The 20,331-nt window shown below is 40.3% G+C and overlaps 1 protein-coding gene across 4 annotated transcripts; it reads left to right on the plus strand.

The window, feature by feature from the left end:
- Positions 1–1,840: 1,840 nt before the first annotated feature.
- On the plus strand, positions 1,841–19,279 carry COMMD6 (COMM domain containing 6). 4 transcript variants are annotated; one of them, XM_069008997.1, is made up of 7 exons: positions 1,841–1,907; positions 5,668–5,726; positions 6,275–6,340; positions 6,508–6,584; positions 7,859–8,027; positions 9,123–9,275; positions 10,304–13,021. In XM_069008997.1, exons 1-7 carry the CDS (start codon positions 1,898–1,900, stop codon positions 10,352–10,354), a joined length of 585 nt encoding a protein of 194 aa, XP_068865098.1. In that variant the 5' UTR covers positions 1,841–1,897; the 3' UTR covers positions 10,355–13,021. The 4 variants fall into 4 exon arrangements, 3 of the variants coding, with proteins under 3 accessions (XP_068865098.1, XP_068865088.1, XP_068865076.1); XM_069008987.1 differs by lacking the exon at positions 1,841–1,907 and adding an exon at positions 5,407–5,465; XR_011149627.1 differs by lacking the exon at positions 1,841–1,907 and adding an exon at positions 18,563–19,279 and having other exon boundaries at positions 5,577–5,726; positions 10,304–10,443.
- Positions 19,280–20,331: the final 1,052 nt, after the last annotated feature.

Raw genomic sequence — 20,331 nt, forward strand, 5'->3', positions numbered from 1 at the left:
TTGGATGGCAAAAGGGTCAGGACACCAATCCTGCCCACAGCCCTCTCCCACACAACTCTCTCAGCTCTGGTGAAGTCCAGCAGCATCTGGGGTGAGAGAAGGTGCTGGTGAGCACTGGAGCAGACACTCTCCAGGGTGAGGAATGCCCTGGGACCCCCACTCTGCCTGTGCCAGACCTCAAAGATGTCCTGCAGCTCCTGGCTGACACTGGAGACAGGAAAGCTGAGCACCAATGTCCTCAGCATTGTGTCCATGGCCTTCAGGGTCTGCAAAGACGACAGAGAGAGCAGTGCCTGTGATTGTGCTGTTCTTTCCTCCACACCCAGGAGACTGATCTGAACTCTCAGTGCCTGAGGAGGAAACCTGAACTGCCCAGGACAGACACAGGGATACACAAACTGCTGGGGACAGAGCAGCCTGTGGCACAGGACACAGCCAGGCCTGTGGGAAGGGGACAGAGCCACAAGGGTGGGAAAGCAACAGCAAGACCTCACCCTGCCTCAGGTCTCTGGTCATGGGTGACCAGGGAGCTGCCCAGTGTGAATGGAGACTGCTGGGGCTCACCCAGCACTTACCTTGATGTAGAGGGAAGCACCTGAGCGTGGCATTTCCCTTTCTGGGGGAAGCCAGAAGACACTTGAGAAACACGCAGAGAGGAGGCTCTTGGTTTTGCCCTCCAGCACATTCTCCACCAAGCTGCAAGGACAGAGGAGGGCCAGTTGGCCACTGGTGCTGGGAGCAGCCCCTCGAGGCCTCGTGCAGGGGACCCACAAGGGATGAGCAGATTCCCCCCCAGAACACCGGGTGTCCCCTCACCTTGATTTTTTTTCTGTGTGGCAGAATAAATCCAGGCCCTGGGATAAGCCACGATTCCAAGTGGTTCTGCACAGGGAGGTGACCAGGAGAGTTTTCTGGCTGCTCTGGGCTGGGCTCCCCAAGGCTGCAGGAGCAGCCAAGCCAGCTCACAGGGCAGCTGTAGGGCAGAAGGAAACAGACCCCCCTTGGGCACCACAGCTGCTCTCAGCCCCCTTGGTCAGGGACAAGGACATCTGCCCCTGGAGGGACCTTTACTCATGCAAATGTGGTTACATATTGAAAAAAAAATGGAAGAGAAAACCACCTTTTGCTCTCAGCTCTTCTCAATCCCATTGCTTCTGGAGAGGTTTGGATATTTATTAGTAATGACCTCAAGTGCATCATCCACTGCTGCTCCATTACAAGACCAGACTGGGCTGTAGGGCTGATTTACTCAGCGGGAGGTTGGGCAGCAGAACCTTTGGTACCTCTACGTGAGAGCATTGAAACTACAGGCAGTAATTCAGGGGTCAGAAAAACCACAGCTCACTTTAGGGCCTCGACCCAGACATGGGGGGGTACATACAGGAGAAAGTTTCACTGCTACCACTAATAATAGCAGCTTACTAAACCCCTAAAAAACAATTACTGTTGGAGTTGAAAAATAATGAAGTAGGTAAATCATTTACAGCTCACTTTAGGGCCTCGACCCAGACATGGGGGGGTACATACAGGAGAAAGTTTCACTGCTACCACTAATAATAGCAGCTTACTAAACCCCTAAAAAACAATTACTGTTGGAGTTGAAAAATAATGAAGTAGGTAAATCATTTACAGGGAGGGGGAGAGGGCCTGTTTAAAACCCTATCAACTGTGACTGCTCTGAAGCAGCCCCCAGAGCCTGCAGCAGTCTTCAGTTAGGTGCACATTATTTAATTGGTTTCAAGTGATTTTCTGAACTGCTAATCACCATGATGTAATTAAAAACCTGGGCAGCATGTTGAGTGCCATAGCACATTAGAGATGTTAAACTCCCAAGAGTTCCTGGAATAGGGATGGCTGCTCCCTTTGCCTGGAGTGTTGTGAAACCACCAGACAGGAGATGTCTGCAGGTGAGTGAAGCAGAGGGAGGCAGACAAGTGGCCACCAGTAGCTGCTGAGGAGTCAAGGTGAAATATTCATACACATTTTAAAAAACATCCACTGCTCATGAAAATACAGATTTTGAAAAGCCATGACTTTTGGAAGGGACAGAAGTTCTCCTTCTTACAGACATAGGCTGTCTCACTAAAAAGAAGGTGAAAAAAAGGAAAAATGAAGTTTTGCTTCACAGTTTGAGTTTTTTAACTCCTCACTAAATGGTTTGTGGTCTCCATGATCTTCATGGTGTGATGAATCTTTTTCATGCTTCTCAGGACCAGCTGAGACCAGCTGAATAAAGCACAGCCATGCTTTCACCCTTGTGTGTACAGGGTAGTGGGGGGAGAAAAGGGGACTAAAAATAAAGGGCCAGTAACTCAGCATGAAGAAGGGATGGAGACTGCAAGCTCTGATGGATGCTGGAGAACACTTCTTCCCTGGAAAGGCACCATCAAATCAGCTTCGTCTGCTTAAAGACTTTCTGCAACATGATCCTGAAAGCACAACAGTTCATCTCATGGCTTTCTGCTGCACAGCTCATTTTCCACAAAGCTCCAGCTAACTGGGCTGCAGCCCATCCATGAAGGAGTTTCAGTTTTTTGGATTGTTTAACTTTCCTTTTTACCCCGGTGTTGATACAGCTAAACCTCAGCAGCACAGCTATGTCAGGTTTCTTGCAGAACCACAGATGTAGCAGATGTATCTAACACTGGTGTGAGGGGCTAGCACAGAGCACTCACCCAGCCAAAGCTGCTCTGCCACTTCTCACAGCGAGTGTGAGAAGATCAAGGGGAAACTCAAACGTGTCCTCTCTCCACTGGCTGCAGCAGAGGTTCACAGGAATGAAATCACTTGGCAGCATGGGAGGCAGGAGGAATATTTCCACAGGAAACAGCAATTTTAAAACAGGAGCCTACTCCCAAATCGACGGGCTTGTGGAAAAACGAGGTTCACTCTCCTGTGAGAATTTAAAGAGCTTAATATAAAGACAATAAGAGACACATAAGATAAAGCAAAACGGTAACGGCCGGGTGCCTTGGCGCTCTGCCAAGAGCACACCTGATGCTAGAGGTGAGTCCTTTTTATACCATTTTTACTGTCTGTTCTTCATTCATATTAAAACTTTTCCTGGAGCTGTTCTGCATGGCCACTCCTTGGTTCCGCCTTTTTAGAGCATGCGGAGTCTTCTGCCTTGTGGTTTTATTTCTCTTGATTCTTGGGGTTGGGCCCGCTAGGTAAGAGTCGATGGTAGGGTGGATCTCTTAATTCTCCAGACAGTCAGGGCTGATTGCAGCTTTGGGCCTCTTTGCCCCTGGGCAGAGCGGTGATAGCGGCTCTCGGACTCTCCTGGCCGCCTGTTCTCTGTCCGGAGCAGCCTTTGGGCCCTTTTGTTCCCTGGACAAAGTGTTGATTAGCAGCTCCTTGGGCCTCATCCTCTGTTCGCTTGGAGGTTATCTTACTTGCTCACACTTGCCAACATTCTTGCTAAAAAGAGAGAAAACTACATCCACACAGCAAAAAGCATTTCTAACATTATATAATATTTACCTTTATACTTTGCGAGAAGCCAATATAATTTATGTTTGTAACAATAGAAAACACTTCCAGAAGGCAAAATTTTCTAAAGATACAGAGTTTAACTCTGTGGATAGGCAGACAAGCCAAAATCAATCCATACTCCACCACCTTCTGTTCCAAATTTAAAAAAATTAATGCATATTTATATGCCAATGAAAATAAACCCAAAATATTTTAAAATTTCAGCAAATGATTTTGTAATTACCTAACCACCAAGATACTAAACTTCACATCCCATCTCCACATCTTGGAGAAAGAAAGTAAGAAGGAAAAGTAATGAATATTAGTCATAGTGCTAAGGGCACTACTGAGAGACTTAATGAAATTGTAATATAAAATAATTATGTGGAGTTCTCTAGATAACAAAGTATGTATTAGTTAGGGAAGTTAAGAACAAAGAGATTGTTAAGCCGAGTCCTCAGCATCAGAGACAGATCTCAGTGATGCATACATTGCCAGTATTTTGACAACCATGAGGTCATAAAAACACAGAGTATTAAAAATCATTTGCACACTTACTTAGATACTTTAGAAGGGAGAGGCCACGATCAGACAGGTCATAAATCTATAAAGCTCATAAACACACATCATGTTCCATAATGACTAGCCTTTTCCTGAAATATATTCTAGATTCTTTCATTAACACATTGAAAATACATAGATTTAAATTAGTCAGCACTACTGTGGGACAAGTTATGTTTTACTACTGTCACAGCCACAGAATAGATCTACTGAGATTGTAACATTATGCCCTCTATATATATATTTAAAAGGTTAAAAGTAAATGTAAAACTGATACCAGAAAAGTGTAAAAATATTTTTAAAAGTGAAACTGCTGAAGGGTCAGTGCTGCCTTAGTACTCCAGCCACAGTCCAAACTTAATATCAGTATGAAATGCTTATTGAACACAGTTCTGTTTGTAGTTTTCCAAAAGGTGGCTGTTTCCCCATAAAGCTGAAGACATAGTTTACCTACACAAGTCTCCCCCCAACCCACAGTTTATTTGAAAGTGTATGGGCTGATTCCACAATTCACCTGTACAAGGAATGGTCATTCAGTACCAAGTTCAATATAGTCTATGTGGAGCATGCACACAGAACAGGCATCAGCTCCCCTGCAAAGACAGGCTGAGGAAGCTGGAGCTGTTCAGTCTGGAGAAGAAAAGGTCGTGTGGAAACCTCATGGAAACCTTCCAGTGTCTGAAGGGGACCTACATGAAAGCTGGAGAGGGACTCTTCGCCAGCAAGTGTAGTGACAGGACAAGGCGGAAGGGGTACAAACTTAAAGTGGGGAAATTTAGGTTAGGTATTAGGAAGAAATTCTTTACTGCGAAGGTGGTGAGGCACTGGAATGCGCTGCCCACAGACGTTAGGGATGTCCCATCCGTGAAGCATTCGAAATCAGGTTGCATGGGACAACCTGGTCTAGTGGGAGGACTCCCTGCCTATGGCAGGGGATAGGGGCTGGATGATCTGTAGGGCTGCTTCAAACCCTTAACATTCTATGGTTCTGTGATTTGCGTACCTGAGGCTTTGACAACGAGCACCAAGAAAACCCTGTCAATAAACCAAGCTCAGCAAACAACTTGTTGCACCAACCGACTGTGATTGAGCCGGCACCTCCCAAGCCCTCCGAGGCGGCTCCGTACGTCCCAAGCTCCCCGAGGCCAGGCCCCCATCCCGCTCCACAAGGGCGGGAGCAGCCGCAGCGAGGCGGGAGCAGCGCGTGCTCCCCGCGCCGCAGCCAATCAGCGCGGCGTTGCTGCCGCTGCCTCGCTCTAGGGGCGCTCGGAGCCAATCAGCGCGGCGTTGCTGCCGCTGCCTCGCTCTAGGGGCGCTCGGAGCCAATCAGCGCGGCGAGCGCTGTGTGGCGGAAGTTGGGCCTCGGCGGGCGCGCGGCGCCATGGCCGCCGGCTCCGCGGGCGCGCTCGCGCGGGCGCTGGGGGCGCTGGGTGAGAGCGGGGGCGAACTGGGCTGAGGGAGTGGGGGGGGCTCGGGCAGCCGGGGGCTTCTTCCAGGTGCATACAGGTTAAAAGTTAATTGCATTAAGTGAGGGTAAGTGCATGCATGATGGCCTAGGCATTTCTCAGAGAAAGATTAGATTTATTACTGTAATACTTCAGGTGTTTTCTTCTTATCGCTACTGTTTTTCAGATGGTGGTGGTGCAGCAGATAAGATTCGTTTAATACCTCAAGACTTTTTTGCAGAACTGGTAAGTAGAGCGATAAATGGGATGGGAAAGTGCTTCTGGCATCTAGGAAGCCTTTTTATTTAAGCTCTTTTGGATTTCGTGTGTTGCAAAGGGAACCTTATGTATGTTGTAGCTTGAATTGACTCATAAAATAGACCAGTCCTGCTAAGAGCAATGGGTTTGCTTTAAATTTATGTTTTTATCACAGAAGACTTCTAAAAATCTATTTTTGTCTATCATCTAAATGATATATCAAGGTAACTTGTCTAAAAAGCTTTTGTGCTTTTGTGTGCACTTGAACAGTTAATATGAAACTGGTATCTTAATTAGCAATAGTGAGGTAGAAACTAAAGTCTTGATTTGGTTCATTTTTTTATTGTATTTGATGGAATTTTAAAATCAGTCACTTCAATTACTTCATTCTTTACTCTGCACTCTTCACTCTTTTTGTCCATTTTTGTATTAATAGTATTCTTTTTTGTTTTGTAGTCTCCCAAGTATTCAAATTATCTTTGTCTCGTGTATTAAAATATGCATTAAGAATGTCTTCAAACATGTCTTCTTCACAGTGTGAACAAATAATTCAACATCTGAACCATAAGATCCCAGGTGTAAATACAGCTGAATTGTGTCAGGTAAGTTGGCACACCAGCACTTGTAAGCAAGTATAGTAGTTGTATCTGCTGTTAAGGATACAATTCCCAAGTGGATGTGGGGTTTCTTGTGTGTGCGTGTGTATATAAAGATGCTTTTACTTATGCGTAATTTATTATTTGTAATTGTTTGAATATTCTGTTTCTAGAGAATTCAAACATCAGGAGTTGAAATTAATATTGGTGACCTGGCAAAAATAGCTAACATTCTTTCATTTCTATTTAGGTAAGCACAAAATAATTTACTTTGCACCATGTCTTTTTTCCTTCCATCACAACTTAATGGTAGTATTGAAGTTATATTAAATGTGGGTATAAAATGAACTGATTTGGGAAAAGGGCAAAAGTTTGTAAGTCTCACTACACAAAAAAGAACTCCTTGGCTTAGTTTGTGTCATTAAAAAGTGTAGTTACTTAATATGTAGTATTACTTTTTATAGTAAAATAAAAAAAAAAAAAAGAGAGGAAGTTGTTCCAAGATGCTGTCTGTAAACTCTAGAACTAGTGACAAAATAGAGGAAGTTAAGCTCACTTTTAAATCCAAGTCAGCTGGGCCTTTGCCTGGAAAAAGTGTGTTTTAAAAACTTCTTGTGTCTTGGAGATTAGAAATGAGCATTTTTGCCTTTTTGAAGGATACAGAGCTGATAATACTGCATTGTACCATGAGCTGAGTTTTTAGGTAGTATTTTTAGTTGATAAATTCATATTTTTAGAAAGATACAACTTTCAGGATCTTGCTTGTTCTTTTAATATCCAGTATCTAAACATTTTATGTAGCATTAAGACAACTGAGGAAAATATACCAGTAGAAATCTAAAATACTACTTTTCCATCTATAAAATAGAATGCCTGAAGTTATATTCGACCGTGCTACTTGGTGGACTAACTCACTTTCTCTTGTATTAATGTCTCTTTAAGAGGAGTGAACCTGCATGAACAAATAGAGTAGGATTTTTTTGTTCACTTGTTTCTGTAGAGGAAATCAAGTGGCAATTTTCCTTTACACTTGCTGCCTTTTCAGTTGAAGGGTTTATGGCATTATTTGACTCCTGTTAGTACCCATTATACCGTGACCTACAAGTCCTTACTTTTGGTGATACTTAAACTCCACCTGCTGAATATTTAATTAAATTGCCTTGTTTCTAAAGCAATAATGATGTTTAACTGCTCTAAGCACCCATCCCTCACTGACTTGTGCCTTCTTCCGGTTGCTACAGCACTTGGAGGCTGTGATTATTTTTGGTTTGATGTTGGATGTTGTGCAAGCCCAGCAAATCTGCGTCTCTGCATATTAAGACATATTAAAGTCATGTTGTTTTTTGCACATGGATACAAAAGATCGGTAACATTATGGAAAAAAGGTGATCACGGGCTGCTGCATTGTTTTAAAGTACACTTAAGGTAGAAATAAAAACTGGCTCTTTGGGGTAAAATGAGAAATGGTATTAAATTTGTGGAGAATGAAATTGATGCAGTGATCTCTGGATGTATCTATTATAGCACAGCAGCCAGAAACAATCTCTCTACTGACGAACTCATCACCACCTTGGGCAGTGCTGGCAGCACGCTGCCAAAACATGCAGTTCAAGTTATTCGTCACGTGTGGAATGAGCAGGGCAAAGCCATTGCTGTGTCAGAGGACGCAAGAAGTATGGCCACAGTGGGGCAGGTAATGACAAAGTGCAGCTGAGTTAATGATGAACATTTCAGAAATGTCAGTGTCTCACTGTGTGTCTTGTATTGTCAGGCAGGCAGTGGTATTCTGACTGCTGAAAGCTTTCCTCCCTGTGTGTGCGTGTACGTGTTGCCAAAAATCTATCCAGATAAAGCAGCATATACAATAAAGGTTGTCTGCCTGCTGAACAGTTTTCTAATATTATTGTTTGGATGATAAATTCCCATTTCATGCCTTTTTAAAAAATTCATGCTTTGTAGTACTCTTAGGGAAGATGAATGGCAGTCAGTCTGGCAGACTATTGTATTGGCTCATTATGTAAATCTGTTTTAAGTGTAAATTGTTTAAAGTTGATAACACCAGCACTTGATTGCTTATTCTTTGTCTCCCTTAAATGTAAACATTCTTTTTAAAGATACTTTCTGTCAATTTTCAGCATTCCCTTTTTGCTTGAAAAATTAGCAGTCTGTTTACATTTTAAGATTTTTTTTTTCTGACAACAGTTTAAAAGAGTATACAATTAGGAAAAGAGAATCTTTTTCTGATTGTGACAGCTTCTAAAGGCCCTTCCTCACAAAAGGTTAAAAACAGTAACTTACTCATCTGAAACGTATCTGTTATGTACTTTGGTTTATCTAAAATGCAGTTATGAAATGCCATGAATTTTCTCTGTTATTGCTATTATAAATTATTTGGTTTAGACTTAGAAACTTTGGTTTTGATTTAGAAACTTCTGAAAAAAAGAAAACATGACAAAAAACCCCATGCATGATATACAAGCTGGGTGAGCTCTGTGGCTTAAGCTTCTCTTACTTAGAATTTTAAAGACCGTACTTGACTATCGATTGTACCTGAATAAGGAAAACAGATAAAGTCAAATAACTTACTAAATTACTTCTTTGTTCACCATTAAGGGGAAGGGCAGATAATTTGTATTCTCAATAATACCTGAATGGTTATGTTTGCTTTCCATTTGGATAAGAACTCCAGGTGTTCTGTATTGTCTGTGGAATATCCCTCCAAGAGAATAGCAGTGGGAGGATAGCTCTCTTTCCTTGATGCGCTTGCCAATGATTTTCATCTCTGTAGTTTGTAGATCTGAAATGGAAACTGGGAGTTGCGATGAGCTCTGACACCTGCAGGTCTCTGAAGTACCCTTATGTCACAGTGACACTAACAGTGGCAGACCCTTCAGGACAAATAACAGACAAATCTTTTGAAATGACGATCCCACAGTTCAAGGTCTGTAATGAGTGTTACTTGAATGTTACTCAGTCTCCTAAAAACAACAGTGCCATTGTTGTGAGGGTCAGCTGTATACCCTGATGCATACGTTTGTGCTGCTTGTTTACTCATACAGTCATGCAAACATGAAGCATTAAATAACTATTTAAAACACAGAAGCTAAACATAAGTGTTCATATTATTTAGTTCTACATCACTTACCTGAAAATGTTAATTTAACAGTAGTTGATCAGTTCTCTTACAAATAAACTAACAACCAAAGACAACATCTTTCAGAGCTTGCCAGGTATCATTCTGCCATATTAAAAATTCGTAGAATGTTTTTCATCTACGGAGCTCTTCCCCAGCCTCAAAATCTAAAACTTGGCTTAAGTCTAACAATTGCTAATGATTTGGAATGGAGATCAGTCTGCTTTGTCACTGCTGACTCTTAATTTTTATGTCTCCATCTATGAATTGCAATGTCTCCATCTATTAATTTTGCGTAAATGTGGCCTTTGTATTGTTGTTCCTGTTTAAAGGGTTTGTACATCACCTAGACTATCATACAAACTTAAGTAGATCCTTGGAATTTGATTGGCAAGTATTTGAGAAGGATATTCTGAATCCTTGGGTGTTGTGAAATGTATTCATTCTGGTTGAAGCCTATTTAATAATTTGTTCTTCAGCTACTTTAGGAAATGAATGCTACATTTGAGAAGTCTGGATTATTTCAGCTGGGAGTAGAAACATTCATGCGAGAAAGGTGTTTTTTAAAAAAATTTATTTTTTATGGCACGACAGCTACTTTGTATTTTTCTTATGTAGCATCTTTTCCTATTAATAGGCATCACCTTTGTAGATTTAATTGTTAATCTGTTCAAATGCCAACTAGCCCACAGAAGGAAAAGCAGAAATTTTTAGGTTCAAGCTGTACATTGAAAGTGAGAAATAGGGACAATGTGTTTTATCTAACACACTAGTTTGAACGGCAGTTCCAGCTTTTCTTCGAGCAACTGAAATTTGTCTCAATTCTTGCTTTTTAGAACTTCTTCAGACAGTTCAAGGAAATGGCCTCTGTTCTTGAAACAGTTTGAAGGGAACTTGTATTTACAGTGACATTTTGGAGAAAGACCAAGTAAACTTCCCATCCTGAACAGGGAATAAAGTGCCATTGTTCAGCAAGGTATGTATCCTTGTCTTCTTGACAGGAATTGGTCAGCATCACCCTTGCATTGCTATGAAGATTTCTTCGCTTTTGATTACTTGAAGCCAACTCTGCAGTGTTTGTGAAAATGTGTCCAGCTTTGCTCGTCCAGTAGATAAAAGATCAGGATGTGTATGGAGAAGCATCTCTGTAGACTTCCTAATACCCAGGAGTAAGAAACTACACACTGAACTCTGTAGTGCAGAAAGACATCTGAAAATGTTGACTGGGAAGATACTGAGAGAAGTGTAAATCCCATGTTAATATTTTTGTCTGTAAAATTGGGATGGGCTTGGACTCAACAGTAGTATTACATATAAGGAGAATATGAAGCTCTGTGTAACAAGCATACAGCTACTCTTGAACAATGGCATTGTCAGGTAGTTGGTTGCAGCTATTTGCAGATCTGGCTTCCAGTCTTTTAATTACTGGAGAATGTACTTGTCCTAACAGCTTGTTTATTTCAAATATTTATTTCCCACCACCTAGGCTTATAAAGACTGAATTAATGCATTAAGTTTTTCCAGAGACCCAAAATTCTCTCAAATGAAGCCCAGGGGCTAATTTTATGTAAAGGTAGAAAGGCAAATTTAATTCAAAAGTATTTTAGTGTGCTTCTGCTTTTTCATTTCATCATTTCAAGCATTCTGCTTGATGTTTTGGTCAGCAGTGTTCTTTCTAATTAAATTAGAATATTGACGCAGTTACCTCACTTCAACTTCTGAACTAGAAAAGTCAAGAGGAAACTTGAAAATTCAGGCTGGAGAGGTAGACAAACACATCAGAAAAAGGACCACACTAAAAGATTTCTTTGCATGTTGCATTGTAACAGGCAGCCACTGGACTGTGCTCTGCACACTTGCCCTAAGAAGGTGTCCTAACCAACAAAATTTTGACTTTGATGTTGAACTATGGGGGCATTTCTAAAAGGGAATGATAAATCCAATGTGCTTGCTTGTGCTCCTCTTAGTTTTTTTTTTCCTTGAATTTTCCATAGAACAAAACACACACTGCAAATATTGTGGGATGTAATAAAAGCAGTACTGTTGCATCTCCACCACCAGATGTGCTGGTGGTGTAGTAGAACAAGTAAATCTGAAGAGAGATAATTCACACTGATAAGCAGATTGAAGTTTATGCTTCAACTTCGGGCTGGTAGAGACTGAGCACCAGATTTGCTGGGACAGATCCTCAAATTATTTCAGGCCCACTTAAGATATGAACATCTACTCTACCTTTCTAACTAAAATCTTCTTTTTAAGTTAACTTTTTAAAAAGCTGGCTCAAAGTCATTGATACAGGTCATGCCTGCCTTTTTGCACTATGAAAATAAACTGCAGCACATTGTGCATGCTACATATGCTACAATCCTTTCAGGAATGTCCCTATTTCAGGCATTATGCATGATGCATAAAAACAGTACTTTGAATGGATTAGAAACGCAAAAAAGTGAAACAGTGTTGGCTTTGACAAAAGTTTTTGGCCCTGGCCCTCGATCTGGGTGATACTTCCCTTATGCTGGTTGAATTCTGAGGTGTTTGCTTTGTGGCTGGGGAGAGCAGATTGGTCTTTTCTGGGACCCTCCCAGTGGAGTGTCACAAAATGCTCTTGGGAGCAGACTTCTGATTTGCCTCTTCCCTTGTCTGTCTGCAAGGGCTCAGGACTCAACATAGAGCAAACAAATGTGTATGGAAAAGTGATGTGAGCAGCTGATTTTTTTGTTGTTGTTTTTTAATTTGCAGAAGTTTAAGTGTAAGGCTCCTATAACTGGAAAACGTTGTCATGCTTTGGCCTAGTGAATTAGTTGTTTTACATCAATGCAAGAATTCCAGAAAAAAATAAGGTTTTTTTATTTTAGTAAAGCTGGGGGCTTACAAATAACTTCCTATGTGTTCTAATGCACATAAATTCTTCATATAGCTGGAAATAACTTGTGCCTTCATTGGAACTGCATGGAAAGGAAGATTTAATTAATCATGTCTTAACAATTAGTAGATGTTGGAAGGTAATGAGGAAACTTCCAGTTACCGTTTTTGCTTGCTCCATCAGCAAGAGGAGAAAGTTGTCAGCCTTTGTAAAGACTTTTATTTTGTCAAGTCAGATATTCTAGAACTATTGATGAATATTTTTTTTAAATGTCCCTGAACTCCAGCATGTAATTCTGGCTGGAAGATGCTTGGACATGTATGCTATACCAATTTACTGTCTTGGAGATATTCAGAGGAGTTATGATGTAAAGTTGGCTATGTACTCAAACTTTTGAAATGTGTTCTGATCGCTATCAGCAGGAATTCCTCTACTGAGTAATGGAAGAATTAAGTACTTAATTAAAAGGAAACCAAACTAAAAACTTAACAGTTTTCAGGGTAGCTATACTAATATGTCCAAACAAGCTGGTGATTTGTTTGTCTATATGTGCAGAAACCAGATCTTTTCAAAGAGAATCAGGAGTCCTTGTGTGTTCCTAATTCTAATTGTTGATTAATAGAAATTGTATAACATGAATATTTTTGTAAGTCCACAGACAGTCATTAAACATGTAGGTAACAAAGACAAAGCTGGTCTGTGTTTTATTTTAAGCCTACTGCATGGAAGTGTGTCTTGTAAATACTGCAATGAGTAAAGTTCAGGACTAGACAATGACTAAATTTCTTTCCTTATTAAATTAGGATGTAGTTCAGACATATGCAGTCCTTCTCTGTGATGGGGTACCAAGGAGTTAATGGGTAACTGCAGGCTGCAAGGACTCTTCTTATCAATTACTTAAAGCTAGACAAGATGTTGTATTGAACTGGAAAAGACAGAGGACATACGAGATTCATGAAATTTTGCAGGAAATTACATTAATTTTCTTTCCTTAACAGTATTCAGGAGACAAGTAAACATTTTATTTTTTTCAACATTTGCCTAGAACAGAGCAGGAGGAAGGAAGGGGGGGTGGGATCTTGCACAGTCAACAAATCCATGGGAGGGAATAATGAAGGAATGTCCTAGCCATGACTGTTGTCTTCATCACATGACTTTATTTTTTTTTTCCATTAATTTCAAACACACCAGCCCACTTGCTGAAAGCTGTTTTGTAGAAAGCTCCATAGAAGGAGTGCACAAATGGCTGGAGCATGTCTGTGCACTAGTGTTTTATATGTTTAGCTTCTGCACACTTTGGCCAAGTAAAAGCATGTCTCTGTTCCTGCTTCTATAAAATTGTACTGCCTTTCTTTAACCCCATCTTGAAGGTATGTGACCTTCTTGTTCATTGTGAGCCCACCCCCTTTATTTTTCACCTTTTTAAGCCTTTGTGCTCCATTTGAACAGTTGAAGACACATTGCCTTGGACCAATTATAAACAAAGGCAAAGAGGTGATAAATTGGGGGAAGAATGTTTCTTTTTCCTGTTTGCCCTGTTTGAATGTTTTATTACCCTCTTGGCTGTAGGTATAATGAGAGGGTAATTTCCACTGCTTTGCAGAGGCATGCAGGGTGGTTCTGTTAAGACCTTGCAGGTACTAAAAAACCACAAAAACGTGTCTTGAGTCATTTGATCTACCTGCAGAAAAAGAAATGCTGCATCTCTGAAGAACCTCTACTACTGGCCGGGGGCTATGGGGGGAAGCACTTGAAACTGAGCAGCCTCTATCCTGTCCAAGACTCTGTGGTTGATCATGGTAGGGATCCTTTCCCAGACAGACTTTTAGTACAGTTACATACCCGTTGGCTGGGCTGATAACTTGCTGGGCATTCGCTTCATTAGGAAGCTGGATTGGTGCAGGTCAGTACCTGACCTGAGTGCCTCAACCTCAGCTTGCATGGTATGCTGTTGCAGTCCTTCCTTCCTGAGGCTCAGCCAGCTCGTAACTGCATTTGCTCGTCACTGTGGAGTTTTGGCCAAATGCTTCCTTTACTTCTGCTTTTATTGTACAGCAGTGTCCATACTCACTCATACAGATCTGCTCTTGGCTCTTCAGCGTATGAGGTGCTGTGGTTTCACCCCGCCTGACAACCAAGCACCACACAGCTGCTCGCTCAGTCCCCTTCTGCAGGACGAGAGGGGGAATTTGAAAAGTGAGAAAACTCATGAGTTGAGATAAAGACAGTTCAATAGGTAAAGCAGAAGCTGCACAGGCAAGCAAAGCAAACCAAGGAATTGATTCCCCACTTCCCAAGGACAGGCAGGTGCTCAGCCATCCCCAGGGAAGCAGGGCCCCATCCTGTGTAAGGGTTACTTGGGAAGACAAGCACCATCATGCCAACTGTTCTCCCCTTCTTCCCCCGACTTTATATACTGAGCATGATGTCATTTGGTGTTGGATATCCCTTGGGTCAGTTGGGATCAGCTGTCCCAACTGTTCCCTCCTAATTACTCATGCACCACCCCCCCTCACTGGTGGGTGGTGTCAGAAGTGGAAAAGGCCTTGGCTCTGTGTAAGTACTGCTCAGCAACAAAAGAATCATCTCTACTATTATTAACAATGTTTCCAGCACAAATCCAAAACAGCCCCTTACTAGCTCCTGTAAAGAAAATGAATTTTTCCCCAGCCCAAACCAGGACACAAGCACACAAGTCAGAAGGATGATGCTTGGCATTCCTCATACCCAGTCCTGGGTGCTTCCTGATTCTTGTTTCCAAGGCTTTTCTGAGAGAAGTTGGAGAAATGACCTGGCATTTAGCTGAGTTACTGGGATATGTCTCTTAATTATATATGACTTTGTGTCATTGAGCAAGTAAGGAAGCTGAGATCGCTGATCTTCTCCATGAAGGAAGGCTAATTTTAGTACTTTTGGGCTTTCTCTTCCCTAAACTTCATTTACCTGCAATGGGTAATTACAAAGCTTCCCTACCTTGAGAACACTTTCTGCTTGATATGTGTAAGTGCTGTAGTTTCCAAATACTCCGTCAGTGTTTACATTAAAAATATTGTTACATTTATATAAACTGGAAGTTTTAATGTCAGTTTTTTTACTTCACATAATGAGCTTTGGAAAAATAAGGAAATTTTATTATTTCATACAATACATCTCTGTGCTAGATAATAATTCCAGAGGACTTTGTCCCAGCATCGGTCACCAGGTGGCACTGCTACATACAGTCTTGCCTCACAGCAATCGTTTGACAGCATGTCTGACTGTGGGATAAGGACCTCTAGCTTGGATCTGGAACTGTACGAATTAATGTCACCATAACTTCCATCCCACTTCTAACCTTGTAGGGAAACAATCTAATTTCCCTTTTAATTATTATCAAGATGAGCACAAAGATTTCCAGTTACATAAACAACATTCAGCATTTTAACAATAACAATACCTACCATATATTGCATATTTGCAGCACTTTAAATCAGTAACTTAATTATACTAACATTCCTGCATTATGACTTTCTCTTTAAATAGTACATTGCATTCGGGGCCTATTCTCATTTTACTCTTCCCTGTTTATACATCTCTCAGGGAGATTTTTCTAGATCTGTATCTTGATCATAGAAAAAGCATTTACATTTCTCTATCCAAGGTTTTCATGCTGTTTGACCACTCTAAATCCTTCTTCCATATTCTGTTATGCAGCCTAGTTATCAGTGTCTTTATGCCACATTTAGGAGTATGCTTCTCTGCCACTGAAAGTGGCCTGGGAGCTTAATTCCCCTGTTAATTACCTCTGAATCTGAAAAGTCATGTTCAGATGTTCTTGGTGTTACTGAAGCTGAAAATAATTTTTCTGTTTCCCATGAATGTCATCGCTGCTGAGTCTTTGGCAGTTTACAGGTGTTTGTAAAAAAATATTCATCTGAGAGCTTGCCCAAATTAAAGCAAGCCAGACTTCCTTCCCAGTGATGCTTCTGAACAGGGAAGTCCAGGATGCTGCAACCAGACATGAAGCTTGAGAATGGTACTCAAGTTTACATTTAGAATGAGGAATGTAGTCGCGTGTCTGGCATGAATCACTGGTGTGCTGTGCCACGCTGCTTCTCGCAGTTGGGAATGTGGGGAGATGAGAGATGCTCAGCAGTCAACAGAGTCAAGACAACAGATGTCGATTTACCTAGGAGAGAGTCAAGGACGATGAGAAAGAGGATTAAGGGATTCCCATCTGTTCTTTTTTTATGCTAGCAGATACACTGGCACCATTCTTGGTATTGTGTTGGGCCTACCAGTGCCCTGTTGTTCATGCTAAGCTGTACCTTCTTTTACCACACATAAACAGTACGAAGTGGCGAAGCTACAATAACACTTCAATAGTGGTACACTTGAAGTCATAATGGTATTTGCATTTTCCTCTTGAGGAGACATAATTTGTGCCCTTTGAAGTACTCTTGCCTTCCAAAGCAACTCTCTTCCCTGGGATTTCTGCACTCTTCTCCGGATTTGCTAACCTTTCTAGCCTGTGGTTCATCCTTTGTGTTCATCATAATATATTTGTGAAAAAAATATCAATATGGTCCTTTTAGCTTTGGCAATGACAAGAAATTCTGTCTTAGTTTCCATTGCTAGAGAGTTGGAGCAGACCAGGATCCCTTCCAAATCCCAAATGAGGTAGATGGAGTAGGCACTGTTAGGGAGAGAAGTAGACTCCAGCAGTCACAGTACTTCATCTCTTCTTCCCCATTTTTTTCTCTTATTTGTATGTTATTGCTACTGCAGTGGCTGGGGAATAGTAGAGAAGTAAATGGCTCCTTTTTATAAAAGCAGAAATAATTGGGAATAGGGAAGTTCTTGCTGCAGAAGTTGCTCTACCTCCTGCAGTCACTAGCTTTGCAGCTGATCTGAGCTGCTGACAGCCACCAAACTCTGTAATTACCTCAACAACAGGGGTTGTAGTAAGATGATGTCACACACTTCTGGGGGGCAGGGGCCTTATTATAAACAAAACAAAAACCCCAATGAATTTCAGATGTTTCCACATGGAAAGATTCTATGATCACACAGGACTCCTGATTAAAACTTAATTTTAAATAAAGTGAATTGTGGTTCTTCACTGCATTCAAAGTCTTTTGTCCTGGAAAGTTTTATGGGATGACTGTGTTATGAAAAAATGACTTAAGTAAGAATCTTTCCCCAATCAAATTTCTCTTTGAAGAGGAAGTAACATAATTTAATGCTTTGTCTCTCCTAATCAGTGCTGCATTAAATGGAATAACAATAACTGAACACAGACATAAAATGTGGCAGGTTGCTTTAAGTCCTAGAGATGTTTATGAAATTTCTAGATAGGGATTATTCTCTTATGAACTTTGCCCATTCCAGTTCCCCTAAATCTGTTTTGGAGTGGGTCTTATTGGCAGAACAAATTCTAATCTGTCATTTTGATCAAAAAAGATTAGTGCGATTTACGAAGAAAACACCAAAACCAACCCGCCCCTTATCAGATTAATTTTTCATCATTTTTATTGTTTACAAACTGCAGCAATTGTCCCCTGCTATTGACATATCTCTACAAGACCCATATGTCTTACTCAAAACTTCGGCATTGCATTTTTATCTATACATCCTGCCAAATACACAATTTTCGTTATTTCTAGTGAGGTTTTTTATGTACTTTAAAAGAGGAGGCACCAGAGTTTCTCTAGCAGCTCAAGCTTAAAGCCCTGGTAATAGGTCCAGTCTACTGAACTTTCTAGTACTTCAATTATATTTCCAGAAGTTACTTCATTACAGTCTTCAAATAAGACCCAGTAGTTGAAATTAATTAAATGGTTTTAAAAGTAAAAATGCCTGTATCTCAGATCTTACAAAAAGGCGATCTTAAAGTAAAATAAAATATGACTAGTTTAAACTAATGCAAATATGGAAATGGACCTTGAATTCCCAGACAGCTAAGTGAGATCATTCTTAGAAAAGCAATTGAATCAGAAGCAATTTCAGCTTCAGGGCATATTACTGAAATAATAGTCGAATGTGACTGAAGTTATGCATAAATTATGGGATTGTAAAGTCAAGCCTACAGCTTCTCTAATAACTTAATATTTTTTCTGCAATTAAAATTGTGGCTAGAAAGCTTAAGGGGATGGATAATTACTAGCAATTAACAGTGTGATCATGTGAGATGCTGAGGTCTCTCCACTGCTTAAGAAGTTACTGAGAGCTGTGGTTGCTTACCATTTTGCAGGTCTAAATCCTTTAACACAGAGTATGAACTGAAGATCCAGATATGATATCTGAAATGGCTGCTGTGGTGCCATGTGCAGAAACAGCATATATTAACAAGGTATGGTCTTACAGAACTAAACATACGTCCTCTAATAAACAGAAAGAAAATACATTCTCTGTTTTATTTGGAAAAATAACCTCTACATGTAATACTCCATTGACAAGCATATCAAATCCAAATGCTCAGAGGCACTTACATTTAATTAACTTTATCTGTGTTTGGTCACTTCAATAATATGCCTTAATTTAAGAGGTTTTACATCTAAAGTCTATGTTTAGAACAAAAACCAATGGCAGGTTATCAGCAATCCAAAAAAGTCTGATTAGGTCTGTGGTTGGTTTCACTTGACAAACTAAACATGCACTTGCAGCACATGCTATGGCTATTATTGCCCATAGTACTTTATGTACTTCAGATCTTCCAATACAGTGTTGCCTTTGGATTTTACAGTTTGTTTCAAGAAGTGTGGTCAATGCTAACGCTAATGATAATAATAAAAAAGGAATTGTTAAAAAATTGTGTCTTTTCACCAGAGACTTTGTCTGTCATGTCTCTGGCATGGGTGCTGCGTTTACACTTCTGTTTGGGATGATCTGGAGAGAAACAGTTCTTTCATCAAGAACAGACATATTTTCAAAGCTCTGTGGATTATTATATTTTCAAAGGGCTGTGGAAAGTTGCTTTTTTCTCTGTCCCAGAGTTTTTGATTCCCATGAACTGAGCTATAAGGATTATATATTTTATGCTAATTCCTAACTACATTTTGCAAAGAATTAGAGAAAGATATTTTTTCATTATCATTATAGTTTAAACACTAGAAATTACATGAGAGTCATGTCAGATGTCATGGGCAAAGGAATACTGTGCTCAATATGAGAGAAATTGGAATTTTAAACTTAGAGGTGCATGAAATCTTACAACTGAAAAGAAATGAGAAAAGGGGAAAAGGGGACCAACTTCAAGAAGAAAAGTTATACAACAAAAGGACTGACTTCCTACTGAAACACTCTTAATGAGAAGGGGGGATATAAAGTGTTAGGCAATTAAAGGATAAGAAATGATGCAGTAGATGGATAAAAGTAATGAACAGCTAAAAGGGATTACTATGAAGAATCGATTCATAGAGACGTAAGCTGAAGCAATAAGAAAGCACAAAAACTTTGGATTAACATCTGAGAATTTGATTTTGAAGGTAGTTAAAATATTAGTGGTAGCATTTATATAAATTAATTTCATCTTCTAAGGGATTTGAATAAAGAATTCAGTAATAAAAATAAATTAAGTCAAAATAACCAGATGTCATACCATATTAAGCAAATTACCCAAGAGAAAGAAAAAACAAATAGCTTTACAAAACAGACACAATGGTGACAACTGAAGAATTTCACATTCATTTTTCAAATTTTAGAACGTAAGTTCTACCTGGAAATTTGCAATAATTGAAGTACATCCTTAATCAGCTGAAAACACAGCTCTGTGAAGACTTCTTGTTGCATTTGTATGATGCAAGAACATCAAGGCATCTGTAATTGCTTAAAAGATATTTTTGCTATTTTAATGTGTTTGCACGACTGTCTTCAAGTTTCCTGATTGTTATTAATTATTTGTATTGCCATAGCACCTAAAAGTCTCGGTGGCTGTCCACAAACTGGTTTTGGTAGGTCATATACAAACATAAAACAAAAGGGATCTAGTAGTCCCAGAGATGGTGTTGGTAAGCAGCTGCA

Source organism: Aphelocoma coerulescens, chromosome 1, assembly GCF_041296385.1.
Source record: "Aphelocoma coerulescens isolate FSJ_1873_10779 chromosome 1, UR_Acoe_1.0, whole genome shotgun sequence".
NCBI classification, from domain to species: Eukaryota; Metazoa; Chordata; class Aves; order Passeriformes; family Corvidae; genus Aphelocoma; species Aphelocoma coerulescens.